Source organism: Electrophorus electricus, chromosome 22 (genome assembly GCF_041902795.1).
Source record: "Electrophorus electricus isolate QZ-2024a chromosome 22, ASM4190279v1, whole genome shotgun sequence".
NCBI lineage: Eukaryota > Metazoa > Chordata > Actinopteri > Gymnotiformes > Gymnotidae > Electrophorus > Electrophorus electricus.
In genome coordinates this window covers 18,103,013-18,125,000 of record NC_137518.1, presented here as the reverse complement: position 1 = coordinate 18,125,000, position 21,988 = coordinate 18,103,013, and the positions used below count along the sequence as shown (strand labels likewise).

The following is a 21,988-nucleotide window of genomic DNA, read 5'->3' as shown; positions in this document are numbered from 1 at the left end:
CCAGTGAGATCAGGCTAACTGATCCCCATGAGCTATCAGATCCCATTAGCCATGCTAGCACTTTTGGGCAAAGCCTCATTTTAATGTGTTTAATGTGATTTCTTATTTCCACAACTCAGAGCTGCTCTGTGCAGAGCGTCTACACGTGCAAGACATCACTTCCCACAGTGCCATGCTGCAGTGGAGGCCACTTCTGATTGGTGGTCTTGGACACTATGAGCTCCAGTATGGTCCTGAAATGTTGGCCAGCAGCCAGTACAGTACAGAGCAGGGGAGGAACCGAACACTGATCCTGCTGGGCGAGCAGAGCTGGGCGGAGCTCCGAGACCTCCAGCCTGATACACCCTACAGAGCCTGGCTCATACCACACACGCAGCAGGGAATCACCAGAAGCCTCACTAACAGCTTCAGAACCCTGCCTGGTGAGAGAGAGAGAGAGAGAGAGAGAGAGAGAGAGAGAGAGAGAGAGAGAGAGAGAGAGAGAGAGAGAGAGAGAGAGAGAGACAGACACATAGAGAGAGAGAGAGAGAGAGAGAGAGAGAGAGACAGACAGACACGTAGAGAGAGAGAGAGAGAGAGACAGACAGACAGACAGACAGACAGACAGATACTTAGAGAGAGAGAGAGACAGAGAGAGACAGAGAGAGACAGACAGACAGACACTTACAGAGAGAGAGAGAGAGAGAGAGAGAGACAGACAGACAGACACATAGAGAGAGAGAGAGACAGACAGACAGACAGATACTTAGAGAGAGAGAGAGAGAGAGACAGACAGACAGACAGACACTTAGAGAGAGAGAGAGAGACAGACAGACAGACACTTAGAGAGAGAGACACTTAGAGAGAGAGACAGACAGACAGAGACAGACACTTAGAGAGAGACAAACACGTAGAGAGAGAGAGAGAGACACTTAGAGAGACAGACAGAGAGAGAGAGAGAGAGAGAGAGAGAGAGAAAGAGACATTAAACTTTAAAATACCTTTTAAATATTCAAATAAATCTCCCACTCTTAATACATCTTTTTTAAAGATGTACAATAACAGTATATACTGTATATTTAAATGTACAATTTTTAACCATTAACCTTGTGCTTCTAGTGTCAGACTCTTATGACAAATTTAAACTTATTTTAGAACCTCTGAGGCCAGTGAACACATACAAGCGCTTATGGAGAGCTCCATGGATTACACTCATGGCTCTCTTCTGAGCTTAACTGATGCCATTCTTTTAAGTCCTCTGCATGCTCTGCCTTTTCTTTAGACAGAGAGAAATTCAGCATGTGTCGTAATCTCTGAGTTGCTACATATTTTGGTGACAGATCTAAAGCCTTTAAGTTGTACATTCTGCAACCTAAACCTGGGAGCCTAGCAATCTGTTATAAAAGAAGGGGGGAAAAGCAGGTTCCCTAGATCTCCTTTGTTTCACACAGGGTGAATGCGCTCTGCAGTGGGATCAGTGATTTTAAGTTGTCAGTGGGAGGCCTGACCACAGACCTCCAGAAAGTGGGGAGGGTAGATTAAAAAAGTGATTTAGGGAATACCACAGAGGCTATGATTAAGGTCCTTCCAACTAAAACTAAAACAAACTGAAGGAATTCTTTATATTTTTTGATAGATGATCATCATCCGTTGCTGAAATATAATAGATGCCGTTCTTTAATGGATTTCTTTTCTACTTCTCTACTTCTTTGTCCAGAGATGCTTGGTCCCGCTACATTGAGTGTATCGGAGTCCGGCCCAGACCGGGTGCGTGTGAGCTGGGGTCCAGTGCTGCCAGCGCAGGTGCACCAGTACCGGGTGGAGTACGCACCCATCCCTCGCGGGGACGTACAGACGGTGACCCTAAGCGGACGACAGAATAGCACCTTGCTCACACAGCTACAGCCTGATACACAGTACCTCATCACTGTAATTGCTGTACAGTCCTCCGGCCAGGAGAGGGCGATGTCTGTCAGAGCTTGCACACAGGAGGGTGAGCGAAGTTTACATTTTGAATGAGTTAACCCTAGATAATACAATTCTGCACAACATATTGTGTCGATCTGGATGACATTCGATAAGCTGATCCTAGTGTTGTTGGCTATGATGAGGGATAGTTTTAGGGGGAAGAGATCTATAAGGATAGGTACAGTTAAAGCTTATGCATAGGGAAAGGTATAGTGGTACGTTATGTCCAGGGACAGTTGTAGTGGTAGGTTGTGTATAGGGATTTAAATAGTGGTTATGTATCGGGATGGGGCAGGAGTGGGTTATTTAGGGGTTACTTTTGTTTAAGGGGTAGGGATGGATATAGAAGCGAGTTATTGTTGGGGTTTGGTTGGTTAAGCTCAACTTCAAAAAGTAAAAGTCCTGTCATAAGTCTGCCTAAATCTGTTGGTTTCTTTATCTTTAGAAATCAACCTGAGCTATGTTCATTGGTTCTCAGGTCGTGCTCTGAAATTTCCCTTCAATGTGCACTTTAATGCTGTAATGTTCATCCTAAAGCTGATAATTTGATGATGTGACAAATCACATAGGGTGCAGGGCAGAGTTTATAACCCATGGAACTACTGCATTTAATTTATTATTCACCTTATATAAAGTGGTAATTAATACATCTATTTCTCTACTTATTGCTTAGACTCCTTTTTTAATTAAATAGGTTAATTTAAGCACCTTATGTATCAGTTAAAAACTAAAGGTTCATTTGTAATTGTAATTGTAATTCTGTTTTAGTTCTGCCAGGTCTGACTGACCTCCAACTGACCCCGGTGGGGTTGGACTCAGTGAAAGTTGATTGGAGGGCCTGGAGTGAAGGGGCAGGGCTTCAAGGCTACTGGGTGAGGTGGGAGGTGGGGGATCGGTCTTCTTCCTCATCGTCATCATCATCATCATCATCACGCTACCTGCCCGCTCAGTCCCTGTTCACCATCCTGACCCGGGTGAGCCCTGCAAGTCGAGTGTGTGTGTCTCCGGTGTACAGGACAGCCCGGGGGGAGGGACTCTGTGCTGCACTGTGCACACACACGCAGGTACTGGTCATCCCTGACACGCATCAGCCAGCACACATCACTGCACACCAGCCTCTCACTTCAAGCAGCCAATTTGTTTCATTCCATCTTTGAGCTCCACAAACTGAAGTTGTGTGTGGGGACGTCATCTTCTAGAGCACGCTCCACGAGGATGGCAAGCAAAGCCATTAGCAGGTGGCACGCATCCTGAGGGACCTGAGCCATTCTCCTCAGAGAACAAAGTTGCAGCCAGGAGCTAACGGAAGAGAAGGTGTCTGGAAATCAGGCCGCTTTTAAATTTCTCAGCTTCATCCGCAGTCATCCTAGACGTGCTGGCGCAGAGGTCAAGGCCCGGTCTGCCTCCACTCTGGAAGAGCATAAGCATCGCTATGGAAACATTTGATGATAGATTACTCATGCCAGCATGTAGAGGACAGGTCAAAGCTGAGGTCAAAGGTGCATGAATATGGACACATGCTCGATAAAACCAAGATAAACTAAATCACTGAGCACTTGGTAGTACCCGTTCTACAGAGCGTTACCCTTTGGATGTGAACGCTTCAGCATTGTTCACACACACTGACTGCCACTCAAATAGTCTAGCTTTAATGAAGTACCATTCACTTTATGTAACTCTCTGTGCAACTCTCTCCCTATATTTTCTCTCTCTCTCTCTCTCTCTCTCTCTCTCTCTCTCTCTCTCTCTCTCTCTCACTGTCTCTCTCTCTCTCTCTCTCTCTCACTGTCTCTGTCTCTCTCTCTCTCTCTCTCTCACTGTCTCTCTCTCCTCTCTGTCTCTCTCTCTCTCTCTCTCTCTCTCTGTCTCTCTCTCTCTCTCTTTCACTGTCTCTCTCTTTCTGGCAACAGTTGCTACTCCATGGCAGTAGAGATGCTTCCGGATTCCAGAGGAAGAGGTGAAGAACATGGCTGGAGACACCCGGACGCAGCTGTCAGCATTCAGCATGACAGCAGGCACTGGGAGAGTAAAAACCAACACTGTCACATTAAAAAAAATAATAATTAAAAAAAATAAAACACTGCTTTCAGTATTGCAATGTATTTAGTAAAGACCAGCTGGTCATTTCTGACACAGGAATGGGTGTGGGACAGGGGGTTGGACTCGTCTGTCTGTTATTTTTGTATTAGACCGACCTGCGTGCTGTTGGAGCAAAGGCGAAAGAAAGTATTTATTCTTGCTTTTGAATAAAGCGTGTTATAAAAGAAAAAATGGTAGAGGTGCAAGTGGCAGAGGTCAGGGGTGCTTGGTGGAGCTCAGAGCAGAAAAGGGAAAGAGATTAATAAATTCAACTCATTTGAATTCTGTGTAATTATGGTTCGCCTTGGCCACTAACAAATGTGTGATAGGGTCAGAGGTTCAAAGATTCAAATCATTTATTGCTTTCATGCACAGATATTTATTTTAATTTACACACACACACACACACACACACACACACACACACACACACACACACACACACACACACACACACACACACAGTTAGTTAAATGCTTTTGCTTTGAGGCTGAATGCTTTTCCTGTGGCTATGTGGTGGCAGTGCAGGTTTGAATATACTGTCATCTTGTGGCCATTTGTTTCATTACAGCCCCAATATATGTAATAACATTGCTAATTCATTTCATGTGTTTTTCACACATACATAGCAACTGTCTTAAAAGAGACTGGAAAAATATTTACAGAAACTTGCAAATTTGAAATGTAATGTATATATTAAAAATGATTACATTTATTAAACAATGTCATAAGACTTTCATTTATGACTGCACAAATTATTATATTTCTTGTGTTAATGTAATTATTGCCAGCAAACGTAGTCTTCTCAATCCCAGTCGAAAGTTTCAGACAAATGCCTGCATTTCAAGGTACACCAGAGAGCTAGAATGCTCCAGCCAGACTGAGCCACTGGTCATAGGCAAGATCATCTAAAACAGTAACACATAAACCACACTGCCCATTCGCCATAGCTGTGAAACCACTGGAGCTTTAACTGGGAAAAGCAAGAGGTTCGTAGATAGCACACACACACACACACACACACACACACACACACACACACAGAGAGAGAGAGAGAGAGAGAAGAGAGAGAGAGAGAGAGAGAGAGAGAGAGAGAGAGAGAGAGAGAGAGAGAGAGAGAGAGAAAACATATACATATGCACTTGAATTAAATATAAACCCCATAACACATTAGTAAGCGTATGCATTCTCTTTTTTTTTTTTTTTTTTTTGCATTCACGTTTTTATTAATGATATAAAAACAGGTAAATACAGCACAAAAACTCTCATTACAGAGAATTGAAAAAATGGAGGAAAGTAAATAAAACTATAGGTAAATAAATTTAAAAAATCAATGGACAATGTTAGCTTATTTGATGTTAGTTATTTCCCCTGTAAGCCATGTACCCTAGGTGGCAGTATACTCATTATTAGGATTTCGACCCACGGCTTATTGGATAGAAGAAGAACTGAACACCAATCAGACGCGGTTAGTAACTGGGCCTACGCGGTCTTGACTGTGGAGCGGCGGGTTGGGGGGGTTGTTTGTTTGTTTATTTGTTTGTTTGTTTATTTGGGGTTTTTGGGGGGGTTGCAAGCTTTTTTTGTTTGTTTGCTTGTTTTTGTTTTTATATAAAATGTCGGGGAGCGATTTAATAATACCCGGAGAGGGGATTTTAATAGGCGGTAAGCGCTATTCCGAGGTGACTATCACGCTAGAAACCTGCCTGTTGCCGCCGGAGCGGCTAGCGCGCAGCCCGTCGGCCGTCCTCGGGCTCTCCGCCGACACCGAGGAGCAACTGCGGATCCGCGGCTGCGAGGAGATCCAGGCTGCCGGCATACTGCTGCGACTACCGCAGGTTAGCGCACGACATGCCTGCTGTTAAACGGATTTTCCTAAATCGCTAAGAGGTTTACACTTTAGTCATCTGGAAGGTAGGCGTTCAGCTAAATGAAATGCACTTTGCAAGCAATTCGCTATAAGGGTTTGTGTGTAAAGTGGGTTGTTATTGTTTCCGTTATTGTGCTTGGTTGTGTAAACTGGTATGTAGGTAGATATAATGTTGAGTAGCGGGGAAAGGCGGTGGTGTTTTCATCTCCCACCTTCATCCACCAATGTACTTGCATAAAAAAAATGAATTTGCCTGGCATCTCTTTTTTTCCCTCAGGTTGCCATGGCCACAGGGCAAGTTCTGTTTCAGAGGTTTTTCTACTGCAAGTCTTTCATCAGACACTGTGCCGAGGTCAGAGCTCCACATCACCTCCACCCGTCCCCAATTCATAGCCCACGCACACCTTCTCTCCTACCCACACCTCATACCCCACACCTCACACACACCTTCTGTCCCGCCTTTCACTTCAGTTCTATCCATGGGGACCTCTGGCTCCCCTGCCCCCATATCCCAGCACACCTGATAATCCCTGCTTGCAGAGCCTTAACCTCCTGGCCTTGGTGTTTGGAGCCTAGTTCTACCTCCCACCCTCACACACGTTCGTTCTCTCTCTCGCTCTCTCTCTCTCTCTCTCTCTCTCTCTCTCTCTCTCATATGCCCAGATGGTTGCCATGGCATGTCTGCACTTGGCCTCTAAGATCGAAGAGGAGCCTCGGAGGGTGCGCGATATACTGAACGTGTTTCACCATTTAAAGCACAGCACAGAGCACAGGTAACACCTTGTCATAACACTCTTAGTTCTCTCTCTCACACACACACAGATATACACACAGCTCTCTCTCATACACACAAAACACACTTCAGATCTCTGACACATACACACAGCTGTCACTCTCTTATATACATATAAACATATATTTCATCTCTCTCTGACACACATGCATACAAATAAACACTTCAGCTATGTCTCTCATGTGCGCACATGCATGCACACACACGTACGTACGTACGTATGTATGTATGTATGTATACATCACCACAGCTGTTACCTGGAGGGATTGAGTCATGAAGTACATTGAACAATGTATGGATTATTGAATAGAAGAAGAGTTGAAATTTTTTTAATTTGAAATAAACATATTTATGAATTACCATATCTACATTTAATTTATACTTTTTACATAGAAATTATTCATAGAATTTTTATAAATAATATAAATATATCTAATTATCTTAATCTTCATTCCAATATTTCTATTGATAGGATAGAATTGATAGGATATAAGTTTGATTAGGTTATTTCTATTTTAGACATAATTCTAAAGGCATAAGGCTTAGTTCTATAGCCTAATTACGGTGAAGCTATCTCTAAATTAAATTAATTTTTAAAAAGCCTTCATTCAATCTAATATTTAATCAGAACAGCAGCACTGTTAAAAACAACAGTCAAAATATCTACCTCAGATGAGGTCTGAGCTAAAAGGAACCGGGTGGTTCCACTCTGTCTGCTGCTTTTTAGCAGCTCAGACATGGTCATCTCCAGCTGCAAGTCAGGTAATGCACCATGGCGACTTAAAAAAGACAAACTGTACAGTTTGCCCTGTATTCATTACCAGGGACAGGGCTCACCCGCTGGTGTCCCGTTTTCCATTCAGTTCTTGGGTGAAATTTTGAAAGAACGGGTGACAACCCTAAGTAAGAGGGTGCTGACCTGTTTATAATGCACGGACACTAGCACGGTATGAGAGTTAGCAGTTAGCGGGAGCGTGATGTATCTGGTTGGTCCGGTGTTCAGGACGGCCAAGCCGATGCCTCTGGATTCCACCTACATCAGTATGAAGAGTGAAGTGATCAGAGCGGAGCGGCAACTTCTGAAAGAGCTGGGCTTCTGCGTGCACATCAAACACCCACACAAGGTGAGGGGTTCAACCCTACCAAACACCCCAACATCAAACACCCAAACAAGGTGAGGGGTTCAGTCCTGCCAAACGCTGTTGTCCTTACAACCAACAGCTACCAATCGGGGGCAGCTCACCTGTGCCTGTAACATAGTATGCTGCCCTCTGTGTGCCCTGCAGGTGATTGTGATGTACCTGCAGGTCCTGGAGTGTGAGCGGAACACTAAGCTAGTGCAGAAGGCCTGGTGAGCTCCTCCACTCCACTCTTCATTGTGTAGCAGGGAAACAAATGGAACAATTAATGGAGTAAACTTGCTGAAATGCCTTACACTCTCTTTCTTGTTAGGAATTATATGAATGACAGTTTAAGAACGGATGTGTTCCTGAGATTTAAGGCTGAGACTGTGGCTTGTGCCTGCATTTACCTGGCTGCTAGGTCTCTAGAGGTACACACACACACGAATGTACTTTTCTTTCACCCTTTCATATCCATGAACTCTCCAGCCCTGAATGATCTCGCTTCTCGTCAGATCCCACTCCCTGACCAGCCAGCCTGGTTCTTGCTGTTCGGGGCCACGGAGGAGGACCTGAGGGAGATCAGTGGGCGTGTCCTGCATCTGTATTCCGTGTGCTGCGCCCCGCTGGCCTCCCTGCTCCAGCAGGTGGAGGAGAGGCGCCTGGCCCTGGAGGAGAACGCGCACAGCAAAGGGGTTGGTGCCCTTGGCACCCCCACTCTGGACCCGCCCAGCAACTTCTCACCTTCCTCCAAAGGCAGTGAGTTGTGCTCCTTCTTTTTTCTTTTTTTTTTTGCTTGTCATCAATCCTGGTTTGTTGTGGTAAGTGTAATTCTCCCTCTCTCCCTCTCAGCCTCACCTATTGCTCCTCAGCAGAACCGACCCTCTCCGCTGTCGCATGTGGCTCTGAAAAATGCCTGCCGGAAGCTGGCGAATGGGGAACAGTAAGGCGTAGTGCATTACGCATTCTGCTGTGGTCACAGGGATAAATAAGATTATGCTGGAGTTTGTTGAGATGTGTGTGTGTGTGTGTGTGTGTCTTTAGGAAGACCCGACTGAGTCACAGTGACGAGAGGAGAGACACTCGCTGTGTACCCTCTCCTCCTAGACGCAGGTACGCTGACTTTCTACACTTTAATATTGTGGTGTGTTCCAGCCATTTAGGTCATTTAATGGAGAGATTTTATCTCCCTTATTCTTTTCTTTCTTGGGTCTTTCCTCTTTTTCTGTCCCCACTTCCCTCACTCTCAGACGTAGCCGCAGTGTGTCCTCTCCATCACGCTCTGTCTCCCCCGCTCATCGTAATAAACCCTACGGAGAGCGGGAACGCGACAGAAGAAAAGACAGGGAGAAACGGAGAGAACAAGACAGAGAGCGAGCGCGGGCACGCCGAGACGGGTATTCATCTCACAGAAGATGAGGCCGGTCACCGTGGCACCAGGAAGCCACACTCGTTTTCACTTTTCTACTCACTTTTGTATGGGGTTTTTTTTGGACACAAACGAATGGTCAAGAATCTGAAGTTCCCACTCGTCAGTGTGTTCTATGAAATTGTTGCTGTAAGCGAGCATCAGGAGTGGTGTGTCTCAATGACTCATGTCAGCAGTAACACTGGCATGGGAATGCCTTCGCTGTGCTGCCCATGTGTGGGTCCTACTGGAGTCCTGATGCTCTGCACTGACCTGCCTGCTTCCAGAATGGCTGGAGATCCGCTCATAGGGGTCCAAGCACTCAGATGTGCAGTGATGCAGAATCTATTTTGAAATAAATTGGACCAGTTTTATAATCGTGTGTGTGTGTGTGTGTGTGTGTGGTGTGTGTGTGTGTGTGCGTGTGTGCGTGCGTGCGTGCATACAACCATCAACAATATGATTTCAAAAAGGCCATAAAATAACAGTGCAGGCGATTGAGTTTGATATGGACCCAAATGTGTAAAACATTGTGTAATATTTGGCCTAAATGTAAGATGGCTATGAATGTTGGATGAGAAGAGTGAAAAAAGGAGACCCAAGAACAGATTCTTCACCAATGTATTACAATATCTTTACAAACATTGTGGTTAGTGAGACCGATTATGTCAAAGTGAAGTACGGAAGGAGAATGCTCCACATCTCTCATGGGGTTCTCTGTTGCTTTTCTGCCTGTATGTCAGGTGTGATGCACTCCTGGTCCTTTGACCTTTAGGGTCATACCAGTCCTGCTCCCATTAACCAACCTTCCTGTTATCATGCAGTTGTAAGATTAGGACCTTGGAAATCCTTTATAGGTTTGCTTACAGTGCAAGATTACCTGTTGATGTCCAGTAATAGGATCAGACACCTATTGTGTGTGTTTGCTTGTTTTAGGTGAGTTTGCTGCTTGTGCAAAAGCTGATCTCTGGCTCCCTCTTCTGCTCGCTCATGGCATTGCAGCAGTTGCGTCTCAGCGCCTGCACCATGCCCACGATCCTCTGGCGCAGCTTGCTGTGCCCCAGCGCCACCACCAAGGGGCTGAAGCCCACGAATAGCGAGGCGGAGAACTGCGAGACTGTCAGAAGGCCCTCTGTGTGCACGCCGCCGTCGTAGTTGTAGTAAGTCACCGCGGCGACCTGCATGACCCAGCTCACCACAAACAGCGTTACGAGCGCCACGATCACATGACCCGCCTTCCTCTCACTGCTCACTTGAGCTCCTGCCGTGTCGCCGCCAGCCGTGACGGTGCGGATATGCTTGACCAGGGTGCGCAGGGTGGCCAGGTTGGTGCTCACCATCAGCAGCAGGGGTAGGACCTCGTTAAGCACCAGGGAAGTAAAGGCGAATGCTGAGCCCTGCTCACGCGTAGGGAACTCCCACATGCAACCCAGCAGCGGCCGTGTGGTACAGCTGATCACCATCAGCACCGTGGTGGCATTGCCATGCACGTGCGTCGTGTAGATGAGGGCTGGCACAGAGAAGGCAAGGTTGGCCCCCCACACGAGTGCCAGCACCACCCACACTCGCCGGCGGTTCCTCCGCTGGGCCAGCGGCCCTGCAATGGCGCGCCGGCGCCTCAGGGTGGCATAGTGGAAGGCGCTGAGGGTGAGCGTGGTCCAGCAGCCCACCGCCCGCCACCAGACCCACAGGAGCATGAAGAGGCGGCACCAGGTGACCTCCAGAGACACGTTCAGACCCAGGTCCGAGATGAAGATAGGGACGATACGGAACAAGGAGGTCAGCAGGTTTGCCAGGCAGAGGTTGAGCAGGATGATGTCAGAGGGCGCTAGGTGATGAGAGGGGTGATTGAGAGCCGACTGGCAAACCTGAAGGGCGGAAGAGCGAGAGGTGAAAAAAAATTAAAAGATGGATCAAAGCAAAAGAAAGGATGTTAATATTTTACCAGTTATATATTTTAAGGACTAGATTTGGAGGGTTTTGTTGTTGTTGCTGGGATTTAGATTTACAATTTTGATATACGATGAAAGAAAATGAACCTATCAAAACCAAATCAAAGCCAATAAACTACATTCATAGCTCATAAACCTACTAAACTCAGAACTGACCTGAAATCAGTATTAGATGATCAGTGTTGACTAACAGTGCCCACACCTTGCACTGTCCAACAGCAAAGCTAAGCAAACTGCAAAATGGCATTAGGAAGGTAATAAAGTAAATGAGCGGTAGCTAGAATTTCTCTCTTAAATTTGAGTAGCTCTCCTGTCATATGTGGGCAGATTGTCCACACACAGACTAAGCCTTGTTTCAGATGTTAAAAAGGTCCAGGATATGGTGCAGTTTGTGTGTAGCAATCACTCTCATTCTCCCCTCTTACCGCAAAGATGACCAGAATGTTTCCCAGTATACCTGAGAAGACCAGAATCCCGAACAAGATGGCATCTACTGGGAGCACCTGTGCCATCCTTTCCTCTCATCACCCGTCTTCCACGGTCCCACACATCTTCTCTTTATCCTGTGTGTGTGTGTGTGTCACAGCCTGGGACCTCCTAGTAATGTCCTCTACTGCATCAACTTTGCCTTTATACTCACACATACACACACACACACACACACTGTACCAGCCCAGTCAGCACCAGCAGTGCTGACCACCATAATCTTTAGGGGCAATTTAATTCTGGTATCAGTTGCTATGCAACTGCCTGAATTGCATTCCCCAATGGGTCATAACTCTAAGAGCATCATACAAATGGTGGGACATTATACTGTTGTTTTTAGTTTTGTTTTTAGCAATCTCACTTATTAGTCCCAACTAAATACACTCACGTGCATTCTCTCTCGCATTCTTTTTTTGTTCTCCCCAAACTCATCTGGTTGGTCGTAACTCTTCTGTCTATAGCTTTCTGCTGAAATGTGTCTTTTTTTTTTGAGTGATGTTGATGTTTGTATGTGTGTATGTGTTCATGTACACTTTTAAGTTTTTTCCCTGGGCTTTTACTATATTCCTACTTTGTAAAGTGATAATATAAGTAAAATCGTGATCGTCGTTGTCGTCATCTCCTCCCACTGCTTTCAGTCACATGATTCAGCTCATAATCCTCTGAACCTGTGAGCTGAGGCAGGTGTGCAGGGGAGAAGGAAAAGTCCGAATTGCAGTGCTGAGGACCCTGAATCCTCACCGTTCCCTGCAGTCGTATTGATTGTTTGGAACTGCCTAAGGATCCACTGTAATCCAGGGAAGGTAGATCACCTGTGGATTTGAGGGTTTAGGACACAAGGTTGAACAAGATAATGAATGCATGAGTGTTATTAAACTGCTTCTCTGAGGGTGGTGGTATTGATTGCCAGTATTATTGGCCAAAATAATTTAAGTTGATGTCCTATGTGTGTTTGCTTGTGTGTCTTTGTGTGTGTGGGAGAGGTGATGGTTACCCCTGGGTCTTGTTAGACCAACATGCTTTTCCCCCCCATCGTTAAGAACAGTGCTGATTCACTCAGTTCTACTCAGACAAAACTGCCTATTTGTTTGGGTCAGTCATTTATTTGATTACGGAATATGGGATAATGTTTATTTCATTATTTAATATCAGTGTGAAGGTTTTGTTAGTTTATTTCTAAACTGCTTACTTGATTTGCTTACTTATTGTATTTGTAATTGCAATATTTTAATAGCTATCCATAACCTACAAAAACAGAAACAGCAGCAGTTTCATTCATCATCGTTAATGTGCTTTCTTGTACTACATGGACGAGTCACAACTCTCTGACGCACATGCACGCAAACAGCATCGCATGAACGGCCATGGAATAAATAACCTGGCGATACCACAGTAAATTATTAAATTCCAGTAAAAAGATCTAATATGTAATCAGAAATCCTTAGGAACAGTATTTTTATATGATTTGGCAGTACTAAAGATATGGAGGAAACCTGATTTTCATGTTTGTCAAAAAATAATTGTATATGTAGATATATAAGAAACACATTTTGTTATAACGTAGGAATGTCCTAAAAGCAATGCACTGACACTTCATCAGTGCTGCTCTCAGGGGCATCCTGCTCCTTTTTTTTATATTATTTAGTATCAATTTGAAGGTTTTGTTACTTTATTTCTAAACGGCTTGCTTGATATTAAAAGTCTTATATTTTTAATTGCAATAACTATTTTAATAGCTATCCATAACCTATAAAATCTGAAACAGCAGCAGTTTCATTCATCATCGTTAATATCCTTTCTTGTACTACTTGGACGAGTCACAACTCTCTGACGCACATGCACACAAATAGCATCGTATTGGTGACTTCTAAAAATATACAAATTGTTTATTAGAAAATTTTGGTTTTGTAAAAAAAAAAATGCATCCCGTTTCTACTATACTGGAACCAGAAATATTAAATATATTTGTTGCAGCAGCCATACATTACTAAGGGCTAATGTAGACCAGAGGAGAAACAGCGCAAAGCGATTCGTGAATACAGGTGAGTGAACGGAGGATGTCATGCTGGTGATCCGCGCTTACAAACACTCAGTGACGCGCGACTATGCGCGCGCACATACACGCGCAGAAGCGGAGCTACACATTCTTTACGACGGTTATCAGGCGGCCAAATGAAGATGAGGATTTTAAAATGGTATCTAGCTTGTCATGGTAAGCAGTATATTTAACAAAGTTCATGCATGCAAAAAAGACGGACTGTTAAAAAAAATTGCATAAAATAAGAAAATATCGTGATTGACTTGACTTCTCGACTGGGCTATCGAGGTCTCTCCTCAAGCGTTCGCTTTAAAACTGTCATAAAGAAACCAGAAACGTTCGCTTTACTTTAGCCTTGTTATTATTTTTCCGTGTGCAGGCTCTAAGTCCGCTGCGCTGTGTGTGTCGCGGTGGAATCCGACGCGTTGCAGTAGCTTCCCGGCGTGGATGAGAGCGCGCTTGTCTCCCTATTCCTCTGAATGTGAGCGCGCTGTCTGCCATTGCTGAACACAGAAGGCCCACGAGAGCGTGAAATGTCACGCCTATGGCGATCGCTTCTTATCCCCTGTTTCGCGCTGCTGCTGTACTTCAGCAGCGCGAGCTCCGGACTGCCTGGCCGGACCCGCGACGTCAGTCACACGCGAGATCCCTCTTGGTCGCAGCGCGCAGGCGGCGAGCTCAGAGGTATAGGAGGGACCGGTCATAACTCTTACACCCAGGCAATGTCACTACTCAGCAAAAGCAGGGATGCCAGCCATGAGCCAAGGCACTGGGGCAGGAACAGCTACCTAAGCAGCACTGTAGGTACTCTGGGAGCAGAGGCAGGGAGTCTGTGTGCTTACCGCATCCTGGACCAGGGGGAGGAGGGCCACCTCTGTTTCCGTCGTGCCTTACCCCACTTCACCTGTCCCAGCAGCACCTGCCGACAGGTGAGTTCATCTGGTGGCCTACTGGTGGCCAACCTTCTCTCCAACGGCAGCGTGCTCGTGCAGTGGACTTATCCAGCATGGCATGGTGCACAGCTTGGTTCAGGGCAAACCCCAGGGACCCTGGCTGTCCCATCGACAACCCCAGAAACCCTGAAAGAGACTGCAACGACAGATCGGGAGGGAGGATTTTTAGCCACCCCCCAGAAGAGCCGCAGAGTGCCGGTGCAAGAGCACGCGGGGGGCTTTAGATTGAGCTGCTGGTGGAATGGGAGCTACACGCAGTTCGAGTGTGCAGGCGTACAGCTGGGCCGCAGCTGCAGGGACTACCTACTGACAGAACTCCATGAGAACGTGCCCTACCGCATCTGCCTGCAGCCCCTGGCCCTGCCAGCCGGCCAGGACACGCCAGGCTTGTGCCTGGAGTTTACCGTCTCTCCCACTGGGATGCAGGACATCGTAATTGCCATGACAACGGTGGGAGGTGCCATCTGCGTGATGCTGGTCATCATTTGCCTGTTGGTGGCATACATCACGGAGAACATAATGAGTCCGTCCATACAACACACACTTACAGCGCAGCACTCTCATCGCTCACAAAACACACACCTCTGAACCCTCCACTCTCAGAAACGCACATTCACAACTCCTAACTCTATGTGAACCAAACACACACTGCACAACCTAAAAAACACTCACATTTAACAGCATTCACACAACAGTTACAAAATAGACTGCTGACACTCTCACTCTCCCACACATGCGTGCTCACAGAACTCCAGCACTCTTAACACCCCACACACTCTACTCACTCACACACACACACACACACACACACACACACACACACACACCCAATGGCAGACACGTACACACCTAAAACTGTGTTGGCCTGTAACAATCTATTAGTCATTGTTACAGTGATGAGGTATTCAGGAAAGGTATTCTCATAAACCGCATTCCAAAAAGAATAGTTTTCTGTATAAAGAAACACACACACGTTTCAGTTTTGAACTTCCGTGGTACTTCCGTTTCAGTAAATGATTATAGATCATGTGTGCAAAACACAGATCTGACCAGGTAAAGAAGGAACCACCCCTGAGCGCCCTCAGCGTCTCGTGCCTGAATGGAACCTTTACTTAAACTGTAATCTACACACTCGCATAGGCCTACATAACCATACTAATAAGCTGTTGCGCCCCCTAACTGTGACTGTGCGAACTGACCTCTGTTGATTTCCTGGAAATAAGTTTACCATTGAACTGTGCACACAAACTTAGGGAAATATGTTTAGTCGCATAGTTGTAGGAACATGTTATACAAAAGGCTTTACGTATATTGTTGAATAAATATAGTCTGTTAATCAGTAATAACAGAAGGTAATGGATGGACATCGGATCAGACTGTGCTAATACAAATTTAAAGGAAGAGCTTTCGTGGCTATGACAACGAATGAAAGCTAGTGAGAACGAGCTAAAATTAATTTCAATTGAATATAAGCTAATGCCAAGCTATCGCTAGGCTGTTGTCATTACCGTTGATTTAGGCTACCTTTAGTAACGCTAGCTAGCATTTTCAGAAGTGAGCTGTTCCTTACAGGACAGAGGAGGCATTCGAAGGATGTCGCTGCTTTCCCCGCTAATGGACCGATGCTGTTTTATTAACGAGGACTTCACGGTAACGCATACCGTTCTCAGATCCTTGTGGTGGAGACAATAATTAATTATATGCCTTTACTTTCTCTCAGCTGTTTTAGAGTTAGTAATATTATTCACTTTAAGGAGGACATGCGAACTGGTGAAGTCATTTGAATACTGTGCTTTTTTCCCCCTCCATTACGCAAAACCTCCTGTGTCAACTAATAAAGGATTAATGTATTTAAAATGTGCGCGTTTGTGTGTGAAAGTATTCAGAGACATCGTAGCCCCCACCGCGTAGTTATTCACAGTATTACATCTCTCATAACAGGTAATGTTTGATGATCGTCAGCAGTGAAAAGCTGACATTTAACATTTAACATTCACTCGGGTTATTCACCCCGGTCCTGCGTAACCCGGCAGCGCATGCGCGGCAAACAGCTGTTTGGATGACGCGAGGCCCCCGCCCCGTCTAGGCCCCGCCCCCGCGTGACATCACGCCGCAAATACCTCGCGCCGCCATTTTGCTCTGTTCTCCACAGCAGGGCGAGGCGGGTGCGCGCGCCGTCTCTCTGTGCGACACTTGCATTATTTCAGAAACTGTTCTGTCGTGTAGTCTCGCGTTTGGACGGCCGTGTAGGCAGATTTTCTTAAGTGACGCCGTTAAAACAGCTTCACATTTCGATTGGTAATTTCGAGAGAAACGTAATGCCTAGCCACCCGCTTCGGGTAGCGGTCGTGTGCTCGAGTAACCAGAACCGCAGCATGGAAGCGCACAACATCCTCAGGTAACGACGGAGAGAAAACACGTCAAATACATGCAGCGGAGCGAAAACACGTGTAACATACATGTACCGGACAGAACACACGTGTAACATACATGTAGCGGTCGTCGAGCTGAGGTGAACGACAGCAGCCGGCCGCACATTTTACGACACGGTGTTTCTGACTCGGTTGACATGAATGTTCAAGTCGTCCAGAGTGGAAGCTCAAAGTGGAGGGAAAAGCTTGAGAAATCATTAAAATAGCAGCAGCAGCGGCCAAATGTGCGCCTCAGATTATACCGTCGCGGCGTTTACGGGCTGTTTTACTGACCCAAGCCGGAAGCACTCGGAGCTTTTTGTCTCCCGGCTTTCAACATTTTTTACCGGAAACGGCGTTAGTGCGAAGCTGGTCAGAGTGAAGTGGAGAACTTGGACACGGAGCATTAAAACGACAGGGCAACGTTAAAGGAGTCCACGTTTAGAGTTTACCGTATGCTAAATCATACATTGTAAACTAAAACATTAACTGAGGGAAGACTATAGGTCAGTTGACTGCTATGTGACACATTTTTACACAAATTGGTAAACATCATTAGCGCACACACACTCTTGTTCTCTTGTTAAACTAGTGGAAGATCGACCAGGTAAGTGATTGTAGATCAGGGGGTCTTTCTCAAAGCAGGTGTTTACCGCTCATGTCTCTTATGTCCATGAGCTTGTCCACATGTTGGTTGCATTTCAGTTGTTAACTGTTTCTGTTTTCTGCAGTAAGCGTGGTTTTGACGTGCGATCGTTTGGAACCGGGACCCACGTGAAACTCCCCGGGCCAGCTCCAGACAAGCCTAATGTGTACGACTTCAAAACCACTTACGAACAGATGTACAGCGACCTGGTCCGAAAAGACAAGGAACTGTATCCCGAGGGCACGTGCACACACACACACACACACACACTAGGACCTTTACACTGCCCAATTTTTACACATACACTCTCGCCCCATCAACATTATTTCTTAACACCTTTTTCCTGGCGGTATGAACGGTGTGTGTAGGTGACAGATGAGCGTCTTTTTTATGAGGTGAACTAGTTCTGAAGAAGGTGGGATTTCAAAATTTGAATTTTTTTCCCCTCTCAAGACATGATCTCATGCTTGACTGGAGTGGCAGGTTTTTAATGCTTGCCCTGCTAGCCATCAGTGGTATTTAGACTAGTGTTCTGTAAACAGGTTGCATATCAGTGATAATGAAGTGGCACCAGTCTGGTTCTGAGGTGCATGGAGCTCCTCCTCGCCCAGTCTCCACCCAGCCTGTACTGCTGTACTGTCAACCTCCCTAAACTTCTAGTCCCCAATAAATGGAAATCCTCAAGAGTTTGTCTTGTGGAAAGGCCATGGGTTTCACACGCAGAGAAAAAAAAATCTGATAAAATACTGCATTGAAAAAGTTGCCAGCTGAGATATTTGTTGCTTGTGCAGACATATGTCTGCTTGGGAGTTTCTCCACTGGCTGGAATGAAGCAAAAAAAAAAAAAAAAAGTACAAAATGAAACACTTGACATACAGATTGAATGTTATTTTACACTTTTTTTTTCTACTGAAGTTCGTGTCCTTTTCAACAGGAGGCTCTGGCGAGGTTGGAGGAATGTCATTTAATGTTGAAACATAGCCCAGGTCTGCGCCCCCCACTGGCTGAACAGACTGGATGAGAGGAACTATTGAGCAGAGTGGTGTGCGTGCACTGGGGCTGGTGAGGTTGACCAGAAACAATGTACACCTCTGTGGTATTAAGACAGCCTCATTAAATTGAATCGCCAAGGAATGATGAAAGAATTTTTTTTTCTATAGTTTTGTATTTAAGCTTGGGTAAATAGCCGGCCAGTATAATGCGCTTCTTTTCTCCACGGGGGGGGGGGGGGGGGTCTTGTCTAGATGTACATGTTTCAGCTCCGATTAGAATGTGAGCTGTTCCAGCCTGTGGATGGCAGAGCTCCCAGGTGGGTCGGACCTAGTTTGAATGGTGTCGGTCCAAAAGCCTGCAAATACTGCAGTTCACCACTAGAGGTCTGCAGTTACCCATCCTCTGTCCATTGTGATAGATTATTTTACGTATATGCAGTTAAATTTGAACATCTCGTTAATTTAAGATTATATGAGAACTGAAATTTATTGCAGTCAATGTGAAGTTATTTTTAATTTAATAATTTCTCTTTCAAAAATATCCTGAACATTTAAGCAAGTTTTGGAGGGAAGATCCAACTTGAAGTAGATAAAGATTTTACCCAACAAATAATGCAAATGAGAAGCTCAAGTCTGCTGGCAGGCTAAAGGAAGGGACCGTAGCTTCCGTCCTCGAAAGCATCTTTTGGAGTGGAAAAGATCTATAGATCCTGGCTGTTAATTTGTAAGTGAGATTGAGCACATAAAAATATTTATTACTTGTATAATTAAATATTCTTATATTTGATCGTTTGGTTGGGTAATGAGAGAATGTCAAGTTTATTCAAGCTGCTACATTATAACGTCTAGTCATTTTTGGATGGTTTAAGGACAGTGACTCACTTCATCAGTATTTAGTGTGAGTAGCACTCAAGCCCACAGCTACGCATTACTTTTTTTTTTGACGATGTCACATTTTGACCACTTGGGGCGCACAAGTTCTGGAATTTGACACTGCTTTTGGGCTCAGTCGGCTGAGGTCACGTGAGTCAGGTTGGTTAAAGCTCTGGGCAGAAGCTATTTCTCACAGATCCTGGACCACCACCCTTGCCTGGCTAAACCTCTGCCTCAACCATTTTAAGACAAACAGCAAAACTTTCCTCGGTTGAATATGAAATTGGATACTTCCACACCCTTTTAATACAAATTCAGTTTTTGCACAAGCAGTTTCAGTGAAATCAAACTGGAGCACATCAGTTGCCTCATCCAGTTAAATTCTGTCTCCGTTCTCCAACCTCCTACCACCTTCAATTTATTATGTGATTTAAACATCCCATATGTAATTCATTGTTCAAGTCAAACTGCAGTAAGCCATTCTAGCATTATTTGTTTCCACACAAATGATGCAGATGTGCTTCAGCTGCTGTTTTGAGACACTTTTCAGTGCTCTGTGTACAAATGTGTGTACATTGCGTGTCCCTGTATGTGGTGCTTCCCTTGACACTACTGCGCAGATACACACAGAACGGGATCCTGCACATGCTGGAGCGGAACAAGCGCATAAAGACGAGGCCTGAGCGCTTCCAGAGCTGCAAAGACCAGTTCGACCTCGTCATCACCTGCGAGGAGCGGGTCTACGACCAGGTGCTGGAAGGTGAGCACGTCTGATCTCCCCTGCAGATGCAGGGCTCGATGCTCAGACGTCCAGTGTTGTGTCTTTTCTGCTTTTAATCATTCTAGAACATCTATATCTGCTTGAGTTCTTGAATTTGAGTTATTGCAAGAGTTCTAAATTTTTCCAGCCGAGTCATGAATGGAGTTGTAAAACTCTAGCCTGTGAGTCCTTGTTGGAGCGCAGATTTAGTGTGAAAGAACAGCTGATTGTATGTGTGCACACATATGTGCAGAACTGAACTCCCGCGAGCAGGAGACCTACCAGCCGGTGCACGTCATCAATGTGGACATCCAGGACAACCACGAGGAGGCCACGCTTGGAGCCTTCCTCATCTGTGAGCTGTGCCAGTGTGTAAGTGCTTTATCTAGAATGCACACACAGTCCAGAGTGTGTCCCTCAATCACAGGTTTGTCTCAGTGCCGCTGCTGTGATGGCAAACAGCTGTGTCCGGCAACACGCTAAGAGCTTCGAGCACTGCAGCTTTTGGCTTGGGGAGTTTGTACACGCGCATGCCCACGTACACACACAAGCACTGGAACTGTGTATGCTCTGGAAACTTACTCTTTCCAACTCTTCTCTCTTTCCGCTGCCTTTTCTGTCGTGTGTGTGTGTGTCATTGTCTCAGATCCAGCACACTGATGACATGGAGAATGAGATTGATGAGCTGCTGCAGGAATTTGAGGAGAAAAGCAGTCGCCCTTTTCTCCACACGGTCTGCTTCTACTGATCAGTGTTAAATTCACAACCATGCGCACACACACCAAAACCCCACTGAACACAAATGGTAGACGTACTCTCATACTGACACACAAAAGCCCTTACTGAGAAGAAATGATGCCATTTTACTCTCATACTGATGGCATTCTGATCTGCTGCTGCACACACTCACTGCAAACAGTTTGCATGAATAGGTTGACCTCACACGCACCCACAGGTATTCAGTGATGATTGAGTATGCACAGATTGGTTGATGGAGGGATGGTTTCTGTTTTATCACAAACCATGTAATTCTTTTTGCCCACCCCTCTCCCTGCATCAGTTATCTCACACTAGAACAGAACCACTGCCTCACCCCCTCCATATATTTATAATGATTTGTTTATATTTTTATTTATATATATATATATATATATATATATATATATATATATATATACACACACACACACACACACACACACACACACGCGAAAGCAGCCAATGCAGAATACATGGTTGTGTTTTGGGGGTTCTTCTATTGTTATAAGTATGCATAATAATAAATATGCTGATTGCATAGTTTATGGTGAAGATGGCAAACAGTTTGTGTGAATGTGAGAGAGACTGAGTGGGGAAACTGTTTTTACTTGAATAAGTCTGATGAACTATGGCAGACTGAGTTTGATAGTCTCTTTGTAATTTCTGTTTGTAGTTATTTAAACAATATTTGACTTGGAAACTATTCAGGATATGTTAGGTTTGTTTGTTTTGTTTTTTTTCCTCCTTTTTGTAAATTGAAAACCTGTATAATTGTAAGCAAAAGGACACTGCGAGTCCAGAGTGCCTGAAACTCTTTGTGTAAATATTATGGTAAAACTACGAAATAAATCTCAAGGAAATGCAACGAATCCGGTTTGTCTCTTAATTACTAAGGCTTTG

The 21,988-nt window shown here is 45.2% G+C and overlaps 5 protein-coding genes and 1 long non-coding RNA gene across 7 annotated transcripts in view; 4 read left to right on the top strand and 2 right to left on the bottom strand.

The window, feature by feature from the left end:
- The window catches only part of LOC113582778 (von Willebrand factor A domain-containing protein 1), an 11,562-nt gene extending 6,797 nt beyond the window's left edge, over positions 1-4,765 (top strand). Inside the window, exons 3-6 of one of the 2 annotated variants that reach the window (XM_081705817.1) lie at positions 120-422; positions 1,697-1,972; positions 2,716-2,921; positions 3,858-4,765. In XM_081705817.1, the coding sequence (XP_081561943.1) occupies positions 120-422; positions 1,697-1,972; positions 2,716-2,921; positions 3,858-3,908 (836 nt within the window). In that variant the 3' untranslated portion in view covers positions 3,909-4,765. Of the gene's footprint in view, positions 1-119; positions 423-1,696; positions 1,973-2,715; positions 3,012-3,857 lie in introns of both variants that reach the window. The other variant, XM_027018730.3, reaches the window with a different exon arrangement.
- A 752-nt stretch (positions 4,766-5,517) lies between these two features.
- Positions 5,518-9,595, top strand: LOC113582800 (cyclin-L1-like). The gene is made up of 10 exons (XM_027018777.3): positions 5,518-5,864; positions 6,174-6,248; positions 6,560-6,669; positions 7,693-7,813; positions 7,976-8,040; positions 8,142-8,241; positions 8,326-8,569; positions 8,663-8,753; positions 8,855-8,923; positions 9,061-9,595. Exons 1-10 carry the CDS (start codon positions 5,643-5,645, stop codon positions 9,227-9,229), a joined length of 1,266 nt encoding a protein of 421 aa, XP_026874578.2. The 5' UTR covers positions 5,518-5,642; the 3' UTR covers positions 9,230-9,595.
- A 555-nt stretch (positions 9,596-10,150) lies between these two features.
- ora4 (olfactory receptor class A related 4) lies at positions 10,151-11,717 on the bottom strand. The gene is made up of 2 exons (XM_027018779.3): positions 11,596-11,717; positions 10,151-11,086 (listed from the first exon to the last, which is right to left on the bottom strand). The coding sequence occupies exons 1-2, from the start codon at positions 11,680-11,682 to the stop codon at positions 10,151-10,153; spliced, it is 1,023 nt and encodes a 340-aa protein (XP_026874580.2). The 5' UTR covers positions 11,683-11,717.
- A 696-nt stretch (positions 11,718-12,413) lies between these two features.
- On the top strand, positions 12,414-16,224 carry fndc10 (fibronectin type III domain containing 10). The gene is made up of 2 exons (XM_027018784.3): positions 12,414-13,868; positions 14,074-16,224. The coding sequence occupies exon 2, from the start codon at positions 14,228-14,230 to the stop codon at positions 15,233-15,235; it is 1,008 nt and encodes a 335-aa protein (XP_026874585.1). The 5' UTR covers positions 12,414-13,868; positions 14,074-14,227; the 3' UTR covers positions 15,236-16,224.
- On the bottom strand, positions 14,662-16,296 carry LOC145653090 (uncharacterized). Its single transcript, XR_014119403.1, has 3 exons — positions 16,218-16,296; positions 14,984-15,136; positions 14,662-14,783 (listed from the first exon to the last, which is right to left on the bottom strand). It is a non-coding gene; the product is annotated as an uncharacterized LOC145653090 (long non-coding RNA).
- A 482-nt stretch (positions 16,297-16,778) lies between these two features.
- Positions 16,779-21,953, top strand: ssu72 (SSU72 homolog, RNA polymerase II CTD phosphatase). The gene is made up of 5 exons (XM_027018796.3): positions 16,779-17,045; positions 17,790-17,933; positions 20,190-20,329; positions 20,583-20,701; positions 20,976-21,953. Exons 1-5 carry the CDS (start codon positions 16,966-16,968, stop codon positions 21,075-21,077), a joined length of 585 nt encoding a protein of 194 aa, XP_026874597.1. The 5' UTR covers positions 16,779-16,965; the 3' UTR covers positions 21,078-21,953.
- Positions 21,954-21,988: the final 35 nt, after the last annotated feature.